We start from the raw sequence: 17,986 nt of genomic DNA, 5'->3' as shown, positions 1-17,986 counted from the left end.
AAATCCAGGTTGGACCTTTGCGTTTGAAACTGAAGAACTCATCAGCAAGGTTTAGAGCTTGGCAATTTTAATAACATTGGCTTTAAGTGACCCATCTGATCTATTGTTTTACCTTCATGGCAGAGCAGCTGTGAATCAAACAAATTACTCAACCAGTATGCATGTGTGTGTATGTACACACACACACACACACACTGTTCATCACCGTTCCTTTCCCTTAAGGAGCCCAAGAGACCAGGCACAGGATTTCTCCCACCTTCACACCAGATTTGTGCGATAGGCCAGGTAAAGAAACAGTAGCCGGCTGAAAGTCACCAGGCAGATAAAAGGCACCTGAACCAAGTCTAACCCACAGTCTAATACAAAAACACAGTTTTACAGCCTAACCTATTTTTCAAGGATTTTGCACAGGGAAGCAAGGTTGAACTGCAAAATACTACACTGTACATAACAACAACTACAACAAAATCCCTTCCTTCAAGCAGCAAACGCAATGTTTTTGCTGGTTTTCCTTTAATCATGAGACAGACTTTCAACTCTTGAGGAGCAGAGTCTCTTCCAAACAAACAAAAAGAATAAAGTCTCTTCCCAGATGTATACAGAAGTCCATCAGAAAGTACATATCTCAGGCAAAAAAAAAAAAAGTCCTTGTCCACTGCAACAATCAGCTTCTGACTGATCCAGAGGTCTTTGTGTATTTCAGTGCTTCAAGGCCAAGCCCTAACTTTAAACTTAAATGAATGACCAAGAGGACTTCCGGTGGGGACATAGCAGACTGAACAGCTGTGCCCGTGGGCTCAGCAGGCAGAACTGACAACATGGCAGTTCTTTCAGGCTCAGGCAGGTTTTTCCTGAAGCCCAGGAGTGTTTTTCCAGAAAAAGGAAAACACCTGAAATCACCCCATTTGTCTTCCTCCGGATGGCTGCTTGCAGCCAGAAGATCATAAACAGTGTTCACGTTTGACTGGTAAGAGCTAGCTGGGAGGCTGGGATGTCACCATTTCCAAGCTGCACTGTAGCCTTAAAGGGACACTAAGACCGGCAACCCCATTTCTAAATCACAAAATTTATGCTTTTTTTAAAGTATGTGTACCCTAAGAGAGGCTTTCTACAGCAAGGAGAAGCTGGTTCTCTTGGTGCTGTTATTTTTGGGATCAATTTTTAAAGAATTCTTTTAAAGTTTTGGACTTTGTTTTCCATCCAAATATTAAGGAGGATTGAGAGTAAATAACTGTCTCCCTGTTATTATTTTTGTGCTAAATTTGAAGATATTAGCATTTTCCTACACATTGAATCAGCTGTTTTGAACTTCCCGTTTTCTGCTTCTACTTTCCCTGGGGAACTGTCTTTGTAAACGCTTATGTAAACACATTTCAGAATTCTTTCATATCTTCGACTTTTGCTGGTTAAGCTCCTAGGGGGGCACCATAGTCTATTGCGTGACACATGGAGGATTTTACACAGACTTTCTCTGACTTCCACCAAGATTTTAAACAGATTCTTTCTGATTCCTATCAAATTTTTATGCAAGGCATTCAAGACATTGTGGAAAGTATGAGGTCTAAAATGTGTCATCTGGTTGGGGATGTCGTGGATGAAACTGCGGAATTTAACAGTGACAGAAATGTCTCTTCTAAGGGTGAGATCGGGACTTCTGTTGAAATGCTGGAGGAAGATCGGATAGTTGAGTTGGGGAAATTTAAGGGAGAGAGCGAGTTGCAAGTCATAAGTGAAATTGATCTTCTGATGGAATGCCATGGAAAAGAAGGGGTTATTATGTATGGGAGGTCTCCTGAAGAGAAATCTGAGTTTTTGAGCGGGGCCGTTCGATTCTTTAAAGAAAAAAGCTCTGTGCGCATTGTCGGGATATGTAAATGCTCTGGTTTATTTTGAAGTGGGATAAGGGTTTAAGAATATTTATCTGGATTGCTTTTAGAGTTTGGCAGATTTCATTTATCCTTAACTATTTGGATTAAGATTATTAAGGTATAATAAAAAATAATAAATGTCTGGTTTTGGGTTTAATATGATTAAGATTATTAAAATTGTTGTATTATCAAGTATAATGGCAGACAATGTCTATGTTTTTTAGTTTGATCTTTATTATAGTATATAGTATATAGTATAAATGTGTAGAATAGTAGTAGGAAGGAAACAAATAAATGTTATCTTGGGGGAAGTTGATTAGGAGGTTTATGTAATTTTTTTTTTATTTTAATATAAGGGGAGGGAGTAACTGTATTTAGTGATTTTTACAATGTGCCAATGGAATGATTTATAGAAATAATGTGATTTTGGTTTAATATAGAGTAAGGGATTGATTATGGAAAATTGTTGTATATCCTTGCTGTAAAAAGTCAGAAGTCATCTCTTTTTGTAATCTTGAAAAATTTTCTCTTGTGTTTCTACACTTTTTAAGTTTTTCTTTTTTTCTTTTTTTCTTTTTCTGTAGCTTTTATCTTTGCTTGAAACTTAATAAAAGTCTTATAAAAAAATTAAATGAATGACCAAGAGAACCAATGAGCATCAAATTTCACATTAACACTACAGCTAGATGTTACATTGTATCTCTTTAAAGATTCAATTTGTAGGCTGATTTTTATTGGATGTTTTTAATTTTTGCCTTCAGTCACAATCTAATCAATAATCATGTAACTATAGGGTTTGGGGAGGAGAAAGTCCATTAGTCTCCCCCCACCTACCCAATTTATAATCGTAACTGGAGATTTTTGACAAAATCACAGCTGGGAAGGGAAGGTTTAAAGCTCCCTTTATTTCACAAGTTCCCCCGACTGTTAAAAAAACAAAGCACAGTTCTATCTTTAAAGTAACATAAATTTTACTCTACCCTTTCTTGATTTGATATTATCTCCCTTCTATGAGATTCTCAGAACTATGCTATGTGGCGTCCCCCCAAAGGGTCAGAGATGACTTGGTGCTTGCACAGGGGACCTTTCACCTTTTTTAATATTAGAGATACATTACCTCTTATAGGTAATGGGGGGAAAATTATGGCAAACACAAGTCTTTACAGTCCACATTTATGATACTGTCCAGCATGCATCTTGTAGGCCTACTAAAGAAATCTAAAAATTAGAGCTTTTCCATGAACCCCAGAAACAACTGGATTACAAAACACAAGTAAGTAACCTCTCTCCCTAGCTGTAATCCAGAATTATGGGCTACTCCTTCAGCACTGCTGGGTAACACTGCAGGATTTAGACCACCAGAGGGATCTCATATCATAGTTGTTTCTCAGGTAAACGTTCCCACAAAGGGGGACCCTGGTGGAGAAAAAAGGCACAGCAGGGACTCATCAGGATGGTCCAATGAAATGAAAGCCATACACAGCTTCCATGCTGGGCCCACAGATACCAAAGGGCTCCTCAAATGGGTGGAACAAGCTTAATGGGGAAGCAGAAGTTAGTGGTATTCACTGGAGCCACATCGCAGGCACCATCAGTATTTATCATGTTATCACAAATAGTTATCTTCATGCAGTTCCAGTTGCTGTGTGAAAAAGGGACACTTTCCTTGCAATTCACCTCTGTGATTAGGAGAAAGGTGACTCCTTTACAATGGAATCAGCTACAAACATATATTTCTCAAACCAAGTTTAAGGGAAAATGTCTAGGATATTTAAAAAAAAACACCAAACCAATCAAATCAAATGTATTCTCAGCATTCAGTCTTTTAAAATAACTTTTTGGAGAGGAAAGGTTAGCAGAAATGCGTTCCATCATTTTATACAAGACTTACGTTTCCTCTTACTGACATATTAAAAATAATTTAAAAGTTCTATAAAATATGACTCCAACAGGAAATAAAACCTGAATCTTAATTCCAAAGTTAACATTGCAATGAATGTTAGTTGTGATAAAACTTAGTATTTTCACATTTCAGTTCATTGGAATGTGTGAGATTGGAGTTCATTGCACCTAAACTTTGCTGGTGGGTCTTATAATTTCTGCCTCACAGTTCTGAAAAGCAATGGTCTTTGACTTTGTCAAATTATTTAATACAAATGTAATCAATCCTATCCATGTTAGCTTGATAATCCTGTTTATTTCAACTTTATTGAACTTCTTTTCAAATAACCATGTCTACAACTATAATCCAAATTTCTCTCTACCTCTACCCTTTTATTTTATGTGGGTTTTTTTTTGGTGCCTTTGAGTCAGTGTTGTCTCTTGGCAACTGCCAAGTCAGCATTGACTCTGCAAGTCCCTGCAGTTTTAACGGGCTCTCACCTCTACCCTACAGACATATAACTTCTGGCACAGGAAGAAAGGGCATGAAATGTGAATGAATGGCATGCAAAACAGTACTTGTACATAGGAATGTAGCTGAATAACCAAGAGCACAAAGAATATCTATTCAACTGGCATTTCTCCAGTAATATCAAAAGGAGCACAATAAAATGTGAAAAACCATGCTTACCTTGTGAACCACCAAAATGTTATCTTTGAAAGAAAACCAGAATTTAATTCTGGACAGGGATTCTATGACAAATTTTGGAGACATTAAGAGCAAACAAACACAAAATCAGTTACTTTTTAGCTGAAATTGTAGTGAAAGATCACATTAAACATTCAAAATAATTTGGAATACACTCTGGTAACTATGCATGAAATGAAAGATGCATCCCCAATTTCCCATTCCTTCCCCTGGAATTCTGAGTAACGTTCAATGCAATGGTTGGATTCCAAATCATAACTTCTACTAACAACCACACCAAGGAGTGAGTGGAAGTCTACTTCTGCTATATCTGTCTTAGGAAACACAAAGAGCCTTGTATTTGAGGATAAGGAACTTCTCTGACCAGTTTCCAGAAGACTTTATTAAGGCCAGGTGGTGCAGAGTAAAAGAAATCATCCTGCTCTTAGTCCTTGCACAACTTTTTAGGAAATATGGAAATAAGATTTGATTAGCCCAATATTTTCCATACACCCAAATACCATTCAAAGGGGAGCTATAAAATATACCAGATCCCTTGCTGCTCTTTAAATTATATTTCACAAAGTCTTACTAACAGCAGAAAGGACACTGCAGATGGATCAGATTCCCTATCCTCCATGAGCCCCTGTGCATTTTCCAAACCTGCTCCTGAGAGATGGAAAACTCTTTGGAAAAATATCTAGGGGCATATAGTAAGGAGAAAGGGAAGGGAAACTCCTCATGGGTGAGTAGAAGTCCTCTTCAATAAAAATGGATTAGCCCTTTGTTCTCCAAGTCAACCTTCCGCCCTGGGGATTTTATATGGTGTGCAGTGAATCTCATTAAACAGGGATAAGCATTTCTGTAAACAGACTGCACAGATGCTCCTCTATTTACCAATTTTTCTTGCTAATCACCCTTTCTACAGAAGCTAAGCATGTCCACTCCCAAACAACCATGCAAACTCCTCCTTCAGTTTCTCTGTGCTCCTTTTTTTGGCAAAGAGCATTGCAGCAACATTAATCCATCTTTAATTAGATGCAGGCACTGCCATCTCCACAACCCGCCTCCTGTCTTCAGAATGAGCTGCCTCACTCCTTTCTAGCATCTGAGTGGGCAATGGCTATTGGTCATCAAAGTACAGTCAGTGTTGTGAGTTTTATTACATGGGGCCCCTCATTAGTGATCTCTGAGATGCAAGCTTCATCCTAATTCTGGCTAGAAATATAGCAATAAACTGCAACCAGGTTGGGTGATCTTTTGGCAGCCAGAGGCTGCACTTTACATTTCGAAGGAACAGAGAGTGAAGTCACAGTAGTAAGCGATGACTTACAGTGGGGGAAGGGTATAAAATGCATGAAACCTTGTCATGCTCCTTATTTTTTTCTTTTTCCCTTGTGTTTGGAGGATATTTGGTGGTGGTTCTCTGTTTTTATAAAAGTGTTTTAATCTATTCTACAGTGTCATTGTATTTTTCACAGTCACTGTATTTTTCACTTAAAAATAGCAGGAAGCTGGCATTGATTTTTAGCAAATCTGTCAGGGGCACAAGCAGCTGCAAAACTGAGATTTCAAAAGCAAGGAGTGGGCCCAGGTTCATAGGTTACCATCTCCCAAATTAGTATAAGGTGCAACCTATACAAAGTTGGGGGGATGGGTTTTTATGAACACCTCAAGGGGAAAAAAAACCGGCATGAACAAACCAACTACTCAGCATTCATGAAAATCTAGAGACAGTAACAAAAATTTACTTACTGGATCTAAATTCACAGGAGAGAAGAACGGAGGCTTTTCTTTGAAACACGAAAGAATAAATTCAGTAAGGATCAGTGCAAAGTAGATATAAAACATGATATTCCTAAACCTGCCTTCCATTTGGTCCTAAAAAGAGACAGTAGCAATCAACGAGGGAGAAGTAATATAACAAACCAATATAATGTTGCATTCTGAATGCATACTGAAATTGCATTTCTGGGGCAGCAATGAGGATGAGGATAACTAGAACAATAGAATGCCACCCTAAAACAATTAATAGAGGAGTTTCATTAAAATGTGAATAATACCATGAAAGGTAAAATATGGCTATCCTGATCTGGCATGCTAATGTCCTATACAGTTGGTAAAGAGATTCTTCATCTCTTTGCAAGACAGAAAGGAAGATTCTGCCTTTTGGACTACTGTATTTACTTTCAAGTTTCTTCCATTTAACGGGTCATAGAAGATCGTGTATTAAATAAGAAAACTTAGGATGGATAAATAAATACTGCTAGAGGCCCTCCCACCACATATGTGACTTCCCATGTGCTACACTTAAGCTTTCTACCCACTGTCACTGTTGTATCAGTTACAGCAGGCAGCTGCATGTTTTTGACCGCAGCACCCACTCTGTGTGGAAATGCCCTTTCCAAGGAAATTTGCCAGGAACCAGAGTTATATTCTTTCAAGCATTTGGCCAGAAGCTTTTCCTTTCAACACTGTTCCTTTAGTACAGCGTTTTTCAAACTTGGCAACTTTAAGATGTGTTGACTTCAACTCCCAGAATTCCCCATGTAACATCTTAAAGTTGCCAAGTTTGAAAACACTGCTTTAGTGCTATGATCTCTATCATTCATGTCGCTTTGCTGATGCTCCTTGCTTTCTTGCAATGTTTTTAATATGTATTCTATTTAATATGAGTGGCTAGAATTCACAAAATTTGACCATAATAAAAATAAAAGGAAGATTGATGCATACTGATTTTCATTCCCATCTCCTTCAAGAAAAGCATATCATGCACTAGCTCTACCTCCATGGTTTAATAGTTCTCAAGGATTTCTAGGTATTTAAGCCTCAGAATGACCTTCCTTTCATGATCCTAGGAAGAAGAATCTTTCATTTTTGCCATGTGCTATTCTTATACCTCCTGCCATATTCGAAGTCTGTTAGTGTGCCCTTATCTAGTCTGAAATACTGTCTGCTACTCTACCCTTGGTGTCTGACAAACTATGCAACCACCATATACCCAGCCTACAAGTAGCCTTCTGCTCATAACTCCCACCAGTGGACTGTCAAGCATTTCCCTTCCAGCATTAACTTTGGGGAAAGATGGCATAACACAACAACACAACACAAGCACACCTAATTTACCTGAGCTGAAGACCGAATGATTTTGGATCGCAAAGGACCAATAGCACACAGCACACACAAGAACCAGAAGATGATGAGGATCCCTGAAGATTGGACACCGTGAAGTCTTTCATATTGGATGAGCAACATGGCTGCCAGCTGCAAGGAAAGTCAGTGAAGAACAGGTGGGGGACAATGAGAATCTGACTTTCAATTCCCTAAAGTTTTCTTCAAATTTAATTCCTAGTGATTTGATGGGTACCTCCATGTAGTGTTGTTGGCAAAAATGGAAAAGTAATTGGCTGAAATGTTCTGCTTTATTTGGTGTTAGGCGTTATTATTTCTGTGCTATCCAATGTTTTTGCCTCTCTTTCTGAAAAACGTATTGCCCCAGTGATCGAGAATGGTATCTTCATATGTGCAAATAAGAACACTGCTTTTCTTTCTCTCTCCTGGTATTCACAGTATATCCTACTCCCATGTTTAACTCAGTTTTCATTATACAAGTGTTAGATTTTTAATATTTTCTTTAAAAATATTATTTGAGTTTTCATAGCATAAGGCAGTGAAAGGACACTTTATAGCATAGGGCAAGGAAAAGATTTTCCCCCATCTTCCCACGGTTTTTATGCAGAATTCACCTACTTGACCTTTAAAAAGTGTAGACGAATAGACAATATTAAAGGATGAAGGAAAAGTTAGATTATTCAAGGGTTTGATAGCTCCCCCAAAGCAGAAATCATGATAAACACTTTTATTTTAATTTCTCTTAAATATATAGCTAAGTTTCTTCCTTCTCTACAGAACTCAAATATTCTATCAGTACTGCAGATGTTGGGTGATCCAAGGAACTGTTACCTTTTTTTTTATCAGAATAGCATGCCTCTAGAGGATCTCACAGCTGCAGACAAATAAGCAAATGAGGACTAATCTTATCTCACAAATCAGTAGTTTGCATCTGACATCTTTGAACTCCTGTCCAAATTCTATTTGTCTTTTCTACCCTAAACTGAAGCATGCACATCCAAGGCAGATGTTCAATACCACCCCTCCTTTTTATGGGACAATAAAATATGTAATTCATTATCCACAGAGAATATCAAGTCCCAAGTCCAGTTGGGCAAAGGGAGACAAATTCCAAGGATTGAGTGTTTATATACATTTGGAGGGGGTTTATGGGGGTGAATGGGGGGTGTATTAGGGCCGCACTAACAATACACTTTGCAAAAGCATGCTGGCTTTCCCTAGCATTCTGCACATGTATGCACATACAGAGTACACTTCCACCGGGACTGCCAGTGAAACACAATGGCTATACATGCACACACAAGTGCAGACAACTAGGGAAAGCCTTCAAAGCAGCTTCACAAGCTTTCCAGAGGATGCAGCTGTTTTAACACTCCAAGGAAAGATGCTTTGCTCATGCCAACATACTTTGCAATGTGCCTCTTTCAAATGCTTGCACAGCTCTATTTTTTCCTCCTGGTTCCAGCCACTTGTTTGAAAAATGGAAAGTGTTTAGCAGCTCCAAAGCCTTCTTAGTTTCATGCCCTTTTTGAATGCTTCCTTTTTTTACTAATATCACTGGATGGCAGGACAAAGATTTCTGCTGCTAAGGAACTGAGTGGCCTGTGAAAATGGATCTCCCCCTGCCTGTGGGCTTCCATGGAACTGCAGTACTTGAGCAAAGCAAAACATTTCCTATCATCACATTTGTTTTCAGCATGCCCACATGCAAATAATAACAGCATAAAGAGAAAGGCATACCTACCATTGTGATGCCAACAATTAAGGGTGTTACAAAATACACTGGTGGTGGAGTTCTGTTTTGACTGATTTCATGGAAAGCATAGAAAAGATTGGACCAGCAAACCCCCCAAAGCACAAAAGCAAAGACCTGTATAAAAAGAGAGAGAAAGTATAGGTTAAATCTCAAAAGCACAAAACTTTTCAAAAGTAGTTATATTTCAGCATATCTGCAAATATGTACAAAACTACTAGCCTATAAAAAAATCTGTCTATACCCATATATGCTAGTTTTTTGTGACACAGTGATGACTTGCAGGTACACACTTTATTCTGGTTTGTAAGTCTGTCTTTGCTGGACATCTAGAGGTTATACTCACTTCCTATTCCTAGCTTATCTTTTGCTGGCTAAAGACTGTAATAAAATTGATCTACTCCCTACCTTATCTTAAAACAATGATACTTTTTGTGGTGTCAAAGGAGCAGTGACAATAATTTGGTAATTTTATATTGGAATTTTCCTGCAATACTCTTGCCCATTCCATTTCAGGGTAGTGCTATGGCATCTCATCTGTGTACCTTACTAAGGAAACTGTTTATACTGCTGCTCACTATGTGTGTGCCTTTTAATGCAAGAAAAAGAATCTCAGCAGATGCCATAGAAAGTAAAAATCATTGCTTAACTAAAAGAAGAAGAGGGCAAAATAGCAAGTTGCTGGAAGAATTAATCTACTGATGTTACCAACAATCAATATGTGAGTCCTCTGATGCTGAAATAGGCTGAGAAGGATACACACATCTCCTAAATTTTAAAATGCAGACAAAGTGGCATAAATCTGCAGGTCCCTTGCTATCAATTACATCATAAGCAATAACAAACAGACTCCATTCTATGGGCATGTGCCAGAGCTGTTAGACAGTTTCGTTTGGTCTGCAGATTTTAAATTAATAGAACTAATTTACAGTTCCTGGGCCACCATGTTTATTGAAACACAGTTTTCTCTCAAATTCCACATTTCTTGTTTTGGTTATGCAATTCTCTTGTACAACGATTATTGACTCCCTCTCCCAAAGTCAATTGGATAAAGTTGCAAGCAAAATTACATTGTTGCCAAACAGCACAGGAACCGTGAAAGAGGTCCTGAACAAGCCATGGGTGGGTCAGGCTTTTTGGCAGCTGCCTAAAAACAGGGACTGATTCTTTCCAAGCACAATTATCACAGAATTACCTTTAGCAAGGTTTATCGAGATGGAGGGGATGAGGTCACACTATTTTCCATTTAGAACTTATATAACCCCATGTGCTTGAGGGTGGCAACTTCCTCATTTTCTTTCCAACAGCCTTCCTGTGATCTTCGCTGGGAAGCACCTTGCAATTAACATAACGGACTCCTGAATCTTTATTGTTCTGGAAATCCACCCTTAAGGCGGTCAGATGCATTCATGACAAACCATAAACTCTGCTTCACAATTCAATAGCCACCATTATGGCAAACCATAATCTTTTTACAAGGGGATACTGTTCTGATGTCATTTACCCTGCCTCCTGGGTGAACTCACACCCAAATCAAATATAATTGGTAAATCAGAACTAACACTTTCAGAGGATCCTACTTATCTTGAGTTCCATGTGCCTACAAAGAGTTCTCAGGCTGTGTACTACAAAATCAGGATGTACAAAGGGCACAGAGGAGACTTAGTTATGTTGGGCTCCACTTCAAATCTGCTCAGCACAAAGACTAGAGCTTTATATCATTCCACATCACTGTTTTAAATAAAGGGGATAAAAGAGCAAGAGAAAAGGACTTTGAGGAAAAGTTAGTTCTAATTTGCAAATTCCAAATGAGCAGAACAGTCTGGCCTTGATCAGCCACTGTTTGGTGGGTTTGAATGCTATTATTATCATTTATCATATTATCAGCATCATTTAGAGGCAAAAGACCCAAGGCCTGAATGCTTGCCAACAGTTCATATGAAGCAGCCCAGCCGGTGGTAGCATCTAGCAGACTCTGGAGCATTTAGCAATATTGGAGTCAGTGGGAGACTACCAAGAATGGCCACAACTCTAGGCTAGACTGGGAAATTGAGAAAACCCTTTAGGAAAAGGCTAAACCACTGACATACATTTTGCTTTCAAGAAAACTGCATGAACTCAAAGGACATTTTTACTTTTACATGAAGCAAATTCACCAAATTCAAATGTCATCACATTGCTGTGATTTAGGAAGCCCTACTGGGTTGGATGGTGCTTTTCAAGAAATACAAAGAAACCATGACTTTTTTTAGGTACCACTTCAGTGGGAAAATAACAGGGACATGAAAGGAGCCCCCTTGGGCATCCCCCGGGCAACGGTGATGTCACCGGCAAATCCTTTCACTACAGAAGTGCCTTGGTGGGTGCTTCTGACAGGGGGGAAAAAAGTGGACTGAGACCTACTGTATAGATTCAGGGATATTTTCTCAATACAGCTTTTTTTTAAAAAAATACAAATTTAGTTTCTTACTTCAATAGGATGGAAATATCACCCACAATCTACATTAGATGGTGAATAAATTTAGATTACTGCAGTAAAAGGGTAGAATTGTAAAGTGTTTTAATCAACTTTAATCAACTCTTTTCTTTGATAAATTACTGAAGTTATTAAAAAAACGAATCCCGTTACTTCAGTACAGAAAACACCACAGTGCTATGACCTGGAGTTATGCTTCCCCTTCCCTTTTGACTATTGCCCTGGATGAATCACAGGAAGCTTTTAGAAATACCAAACAACTACCTGAGAGATTCTTAATTCCTAACAACAATGTCCCTGAAAGAGGGCAGTGAAAGAGGGCAGGCAAGATTGAAATCTAATTCAAAACTCAGTTCCTTAATCTGTGATTAAAGAGATAATGAAAGTTTAGCCACTTAAATCTGATAGCTAAAGGGAGTATTTACATTACACACTCAGAATTCTCCTGGAGTACCTGCAAGGTGGCTTTTTATGAATTGGCGGGGAGGAGAAGGAGGAGCATGGGCACCTTTGAGGAGTGGGCAAGGGGAGCAAATGACAAAATGTGCCTCGTGACATCATGATGCAAAAAACCAACCTACAAACTTGTGTCAGACATTAGGATGCAAGTACAGTATGCAAGGGCTGGATTTGCATTAAGTCATGCGTGCAAGTGGTCATTCTGACATATTCTTGGTTTGCTGCAGACCCCCATGGGGAGGAAGAAAGCACTCCTTACTACTCCCTCAGTCCTTACTCCCCTCTGAAAGAAAAGAAGGGACCTCCTTGCTGCCATCACTAAGCGATGCGGTCATGTGATGTCGTGCTTTATGACCACATTGCTTAGCAACAGAAATTCCAGTCCCAATTATTGTTGTTAATGGAGAACTACCTGTACAGGTCTTCAGCAAAGGATTGTTACCTTGTCGTGGTGCTGGAGCTTGAGCACCTCAATGATGCCATGAGCTAAACCGTGAAGGGTCACCCAAGACGGGAAGGTCATGACAGAGAGGTCAGACTAAATGCGATCCCTGGGGAAGGTAATGGCAACCCACCCCAGTATTCTTGCCATGAAAACTGAATGGATCAGTACAACCAGAGATATGTCGGTATACCATCGGAAGATGAGACCCCCAGGTCGGAAGATGGTCAAAATGCTACTGGGGAGGAACAGAGGATGAGTTCAACTAGCCCCAGATGTGATGACACAGCTAGCTCAACGCCGAAAGGACGGTTAGCGGCCGACGGTGCTGGTGGTGAACGGCGAATCTGATGTTCTAAGGATCAACACGCCATTGGAACCTGGAATGTAAGATCTATGAGCCAGGGCAAATTGGATGTGGTTATTGGTGAGATGTCAAGATTAAAGATAGACATTTTGGGCATCAGCGAACTGAAATGGACTGGAATGGGCCACTTCACATCAAATGACCACCAGATCTACTACTGTGGACAAGAGGGCCACAGAAGAAATGGAGTAGCCTTCATAATTAATAGTCAAGTGGCTAAAGCAGTGCTTGGATACAACCCAAAAAACGACAGAATGATCTCAATTCGAATTCAGGGCAAGCCATCTAACATCACAGTGATCCAAATATACGCCCCAACCACAGATGCTGAAGAAGCTGAAGTAGAGCAGTTCTATGAGGATCTGCAGCACCTACTGGACAACACGCCTAAAAGAGATGTTATTTTCATCACGGGAGACTGGAATGCTAAGGTGGGCAGTCAAATGACACCTGGAATTACAGGTAAGCATGGCCTGGGAGAACAAAATGAAGCAGGACATAGGCTGATAGAATTTTGCCAAGACAACTCACTCTGCATAACAAACACTCTCTTCCAACAACCTAAGAGACGGCTTTATACATGGACTTCACCAGATGGACAACACTGAAGTCGGATTGACTACATCCTTTGCAGCCAAAGGTGGCGGTCATCTATACAGTCGGTAAAAACAAGACCTGGAGCTGACTGTAGTTCTGATCACGAACTTCTTCTTGCACAATTCAGGATCAGACTAAAGAGATTAGGGAAGACCCACAGATCAGCTAGATATGAGCTCACTAATATCCCTCAGGAATATGCAGTGGAGGTGAAGAATAGATTTAAGGGACTGGACTTAGTAGATAGGGTCCCGGAAGAACTCTGGACAGAAGTTCGCAACATTGTTCAGGAGGCGGCAACAAAATACATCCCAAAGAAAGAGAAAACCAAGAAGGCAAAGTGGCTGTCTGCTGAGACACTAGAAGTAGCCCAAGAAAGAAGGAAAGCAAAAGGCAACAGTGATAGGGGGAGATATGCCCAATTAAATGCAAAATTCCAGAGGTTAGCCAGAAGAGATAAGGAATTATTTTTAAACAAGCAATGCATGGAAGTGGAAGAAGACAATAGAATAGGAAGGACAAGAGACCTCTTCCAGAAAATTAGAAACATTGGAGGTAAATTCCAGGCCAAAATGGGTATGATCAAAAACAAAGATGGCAAGGACCTAACAGAAGAAGAAGAGATCAAGAAAAGGTGGCAAGAATATACAGAAGACCTGTATAGGAAGGATAACAATATCGGGGATAGCTTTGACGGTGTGGTCAGTGAGCTAGAGCCAGACATCCTGAAGAGTGAGGTTGAATGGGCCTTAAGAAGCATTGCTAATAACAAGGCAGTAGGAGACGACGGCATCCCAGCTGAACTGTTCAAAATCTTGCGAGATGATGCTGTCAAGGTAATGCATGCTATATGCCAGCAAATTTGGAAAACACAAGAATGGCCATCAGAGTGGAAAAAATCAACTTACACCCCCATACCAAAAAAGGGAAACACTAAAGAATGTTCAAACTATCGAACAGTGGCACTCATTTCACATGCCAGTAAGGTAATGCTCAAGATCCTGCAAGGTAGACTTCAGCAATTCATGGAGCGAGAATTGCCAGATGTACAAGCTGGGTTTAGAAAAGGCAGAGGAACTAGGGACCAAATTGCCAATATCCGCTGGATAATGGAAAAAGCCAGGGAGTTTCAGAAAAACATCTATTTCTGTTTTATTGACTATTCTAAAGCCTTTGACTCTGTGGACCATAACAAATTGTGGCAAGTTCTTAGCGGTATGGGGATACCAAGTCATCTTGTCTGCCTCCTGAAGAATCTGTATAATGACCAAGTAGCAACAGTAAGAACAGACCACAGAACAACGGACTGGTTTAAGATTGGGAAAGGAGTACGGCAGGGCTGTATACTCTCACCCTACCTATTCAACTTGTACGCAGAACACATCATGCGACATGCTGGGCTTGAGGAATCCAAGGCTGGAGTTAAAATCACTGGAAGAAACATTAACAATCTCAGATATGCAGATGATACCACTTTGATGGCTGAAAGCGAAGAGGAACTGAGGAGCCTTATGATGAAGGTGAAAGAAGAAAGTGCAAAAGCTGGCTTGCAACTAAACCTCAAAAAAACCAAGATTATGGCAACCAGCTTGATCGATAACTGGCAAATAGAGGGAGAAAATGTAGAAGCAGTGAAAGACTTTGTATTTCTCGGTGCGAAGATTACTGCAGATGCTGACTGCAGTCAGGAAATCAGAAGACGCTTAATCCTTGGGAGAAGAGCAATGACAAATCTCAATAAAATAGTGAAGAGCAGAGACATCACACTGACAACAAAGGTCCGCATTGTTAAAGCAATGGTGTTCCCCATAGTAAAATATGGCTGCGAGAGCTGGACCATAAGGAAGGCTGAGAGAAGGAAGATCGATGCTTTTGAACTGTGGTGTTGGAGGAAAATTCTGAGAGTGCCTTGGACTGCAAGAAGATCCAACCAGTCCATCCTCCAGGAAATAAAGCCAGACTGCTCACTTGAGGGAATGATATTAAAGGCAAAACTGAAATACTTTGGCCACATAATGAGAAGACAGGACACCCTGGAGAAGATGCTGATGCTAGGGAGAGTGGAAGGCAAAAGGAAGAGGGGCCGACCAACGGCAAGGTGGATGGATGATATTCTAGAGGTGACGGACTCGTCCCTGGGGGAGCTGGGGGTGTTGACGACCGACAGGAAGCTCTGGCGTGGGCTGGTCCATGAAGTCACGAAGAGTCGGAAGCAACTGAATGAATAAACAACAAACCTGTACAGGTAGTCCATGCTTACTGACTGCCTCATTTAGCAACTGTTTGAAGTTATGACAGGGTGAGAAAAACAGCTTTGTGACCAATCCCTGCATTTAGAACGGTTGCAGCATCCCATAGTCATGTGATCACCATTTGAGCACTGTGCACCCGGCACGCATTTATAACCATCACAGCATCCCATGATCACCTGATCACCATTTGCATGCTTCCCACCTGGCTTCCAACAAGGAGAGTTAATGGAGAACGTGGAAGTAAAATTGCAAGTTGCAGTCATCTGATGTCTTGTTTAACGACCGCATTGATTCACTTAATGACAGAATGGGAAGTGATGTTATAAACCTGTCATGGCCATGTGACTTTCCCCTTAGCAACCACAGTGCTTAGCCACGAAGTTGCTGGCCCCAATTTTGGTTGCTAAGTGAGGACCACCTGTATGTCCAATTAATTACACAGGGTGCAAAAGATTTCTGAGATCTTTCATTCTTCAGAAACAGTTTGCTGCTCATATAATTGGGAAGCTACTCTCTAAATCATAAGTGGCAAGAATAGGCTTTTAAAAACAGCCTTTTTGAAATACTGAAAAACCAAACTATTTCAAGGACAGATTATCTGCAAGTGCATCTCCTATTGTTCAATCACTGTCATGCTGAATCATGAGCTTTCAAATATAAGATATGATTGGATTCTATTCATTTTATCCCATTTGGCACAGTACTTAACCCTTATCTACTCCTTGCAAATTAATTTTTTAAAAGGTGTGCCAGACCTGTCACTCTTTATAGGGTGCCTTGGGGAGGCATAGATCTTACCGTTTTAAACCGGCTCAGCACAGACAGTACAATGTAGCCTTGGTTGTTGTATTTTAGATAAAGGAGGTAAAATGGCAGAATGCACCAAAGATAGAAGCATGGGATCCAAGCCAGGACAGTGTTCTGGAAACATAGTGTTAAGTCTGGATTATCAGTGTACAATGTAAGATTGGGTTCCTGTAGGGGAAAACACAAGTAGAAAAAGATTAGCAAATACTTGGGGAATATTGGCTGCTCCAAATCTTTCACACAAATCAACAAAGATTTGAATGTCCTATAATATTTTTCAGAAGGACATGAAACCCAGCAATCTCTGTTTGTTCCCCCTTTGATCCTTACCATAATTCAAGAACTCATCAGAACAAGCACATTTGTCCAATGAAGTTCAATATATTAATTCATCTCAGCCTAATCTACCTTCTGCCTTTTCATACCTTCAGAACAGAACTACAGTAGTTCCAAAATACAAATAAATGCACTGACATGCAGCTGATAAGGCTCTGCTACTTAATAAGAACCATAATACGGCATGAGTAGATCTGTCACTTTCACTCAGGGGCTCTTTCTACTGCCTGCAACTTCCATTTAAAGTTATTTTTGAGGGCAAAAAAACCTCACAGGAAAGTTGGCTGTCCCAAAGCCATTTTCGCTGCCTCAATTTGCACATGTCACAGATTGTAGCATTACCTGACAGTATTTTGGATGGGCTGGCAAAAAGCATTCACTTATTTTTTAGCAATATGCAGGAAGCTCATTTCTAATATTACAGTTTGTATTCTTTGCTTTTCATGTTTCTCACTTTCAGTTTCTGCACCAGAAAGAAGCCACGGCAGCTTCAGTATGTCTTTATTGGCTCTGGCTATAAAATTCATTGCAAGATAAAATAAAACTATGGAGGTAGATTAAGAATGAAAAGGAACTGTGTGGTTATAAATCTACCATATGACCAGCTGTGAATGGATGTGTGTACTAGTGGCTCAAAAATAAAATACAGGAACTTTTCAAGAATATTTGTTAGTCCTTAGCTTTTTAAAAAAATGTTCTTAGTATGGCCTGTAATTGTTTGTTATAAAGTACCAGACTAAATATTTGAAGATAATTTCTTCTAGAAAGGTCAGTGTTAACTAATAATGTCAAATCTCCAATTTATTGTGCACAGTGACCATATTTGTGGAACGAAGTGATCTTCTCTGAAGGCCTTGCTGAAGTGCTTCTACTCCCAACAGCCCTGAAAAACATTTTGTCTCTAAATCACAAGAGGATAAAGCAAAAC

The 17,986-nt window shown here is 39.8% G+C and overlaps 1 protein-coding gene across 5 annotated transcripts in view; it reads right to left on the bottom strand.

The window, feature by feature from the left end:
- Positions 1-17,986, bottom strand: part of ABCC3 (ATP binding cassette subfamily C member 3) — a 96,222-nt gene that overhangs the window by 63,510 nt on the left and 14,726 nt on the right. For all 5 annotated transcript variants that reach the window (XR_010067195.1, XR_010067194.1, XM_063293224.1 and 2 more), the window contains exons 2-6: positions 16,714-16,890; positions 9,314-9,439; positions 7,564-7,701; positions 6,193-6,318; positions 4,441-4,502 (exon numbers count right to left, since the gene is read on the bottom strand). Coding sequence is in view for 3 of the 5 variants with exons in the window: in XM_063293224.1 (XP_063149294.1) it covers positions 4,441-4,502; positions 6,193-6,318; positions 7,564-7,701; positions 9,314-9,439; positions 16,714-16,890 (629 nt within the window). In the remaining 2 variants the exon portion in view is untranslated. The remainder of the gene's footprint in view (positions 1-4,440; positions 4,503-6,192; positions 6,319-7,563; positions 7,702-9,313; positions 9,440-16,713; positions 16,891-17,986) is intronic.

Source organism: Candoia aspera, chromosome 2, assembly GCF_035149785.1.
Source record: "Candoia aspera isolate rCanAsp1 chromosome 2, rCanAsp1.hap2, whole genome shotgun sequence".
Taxonomy (NCBI): domain Eukaryota; kingdom Metazoa; phylum Chordata; class Lepidosauria; order Squamata; family Boidae; genus Candoia; species Candoia aspera.
The sequence above is the reverse complement of the archived record's forward strand: the minus strand, read 5'-3'. Positions and strand labels throughout refer to the sequence as shown.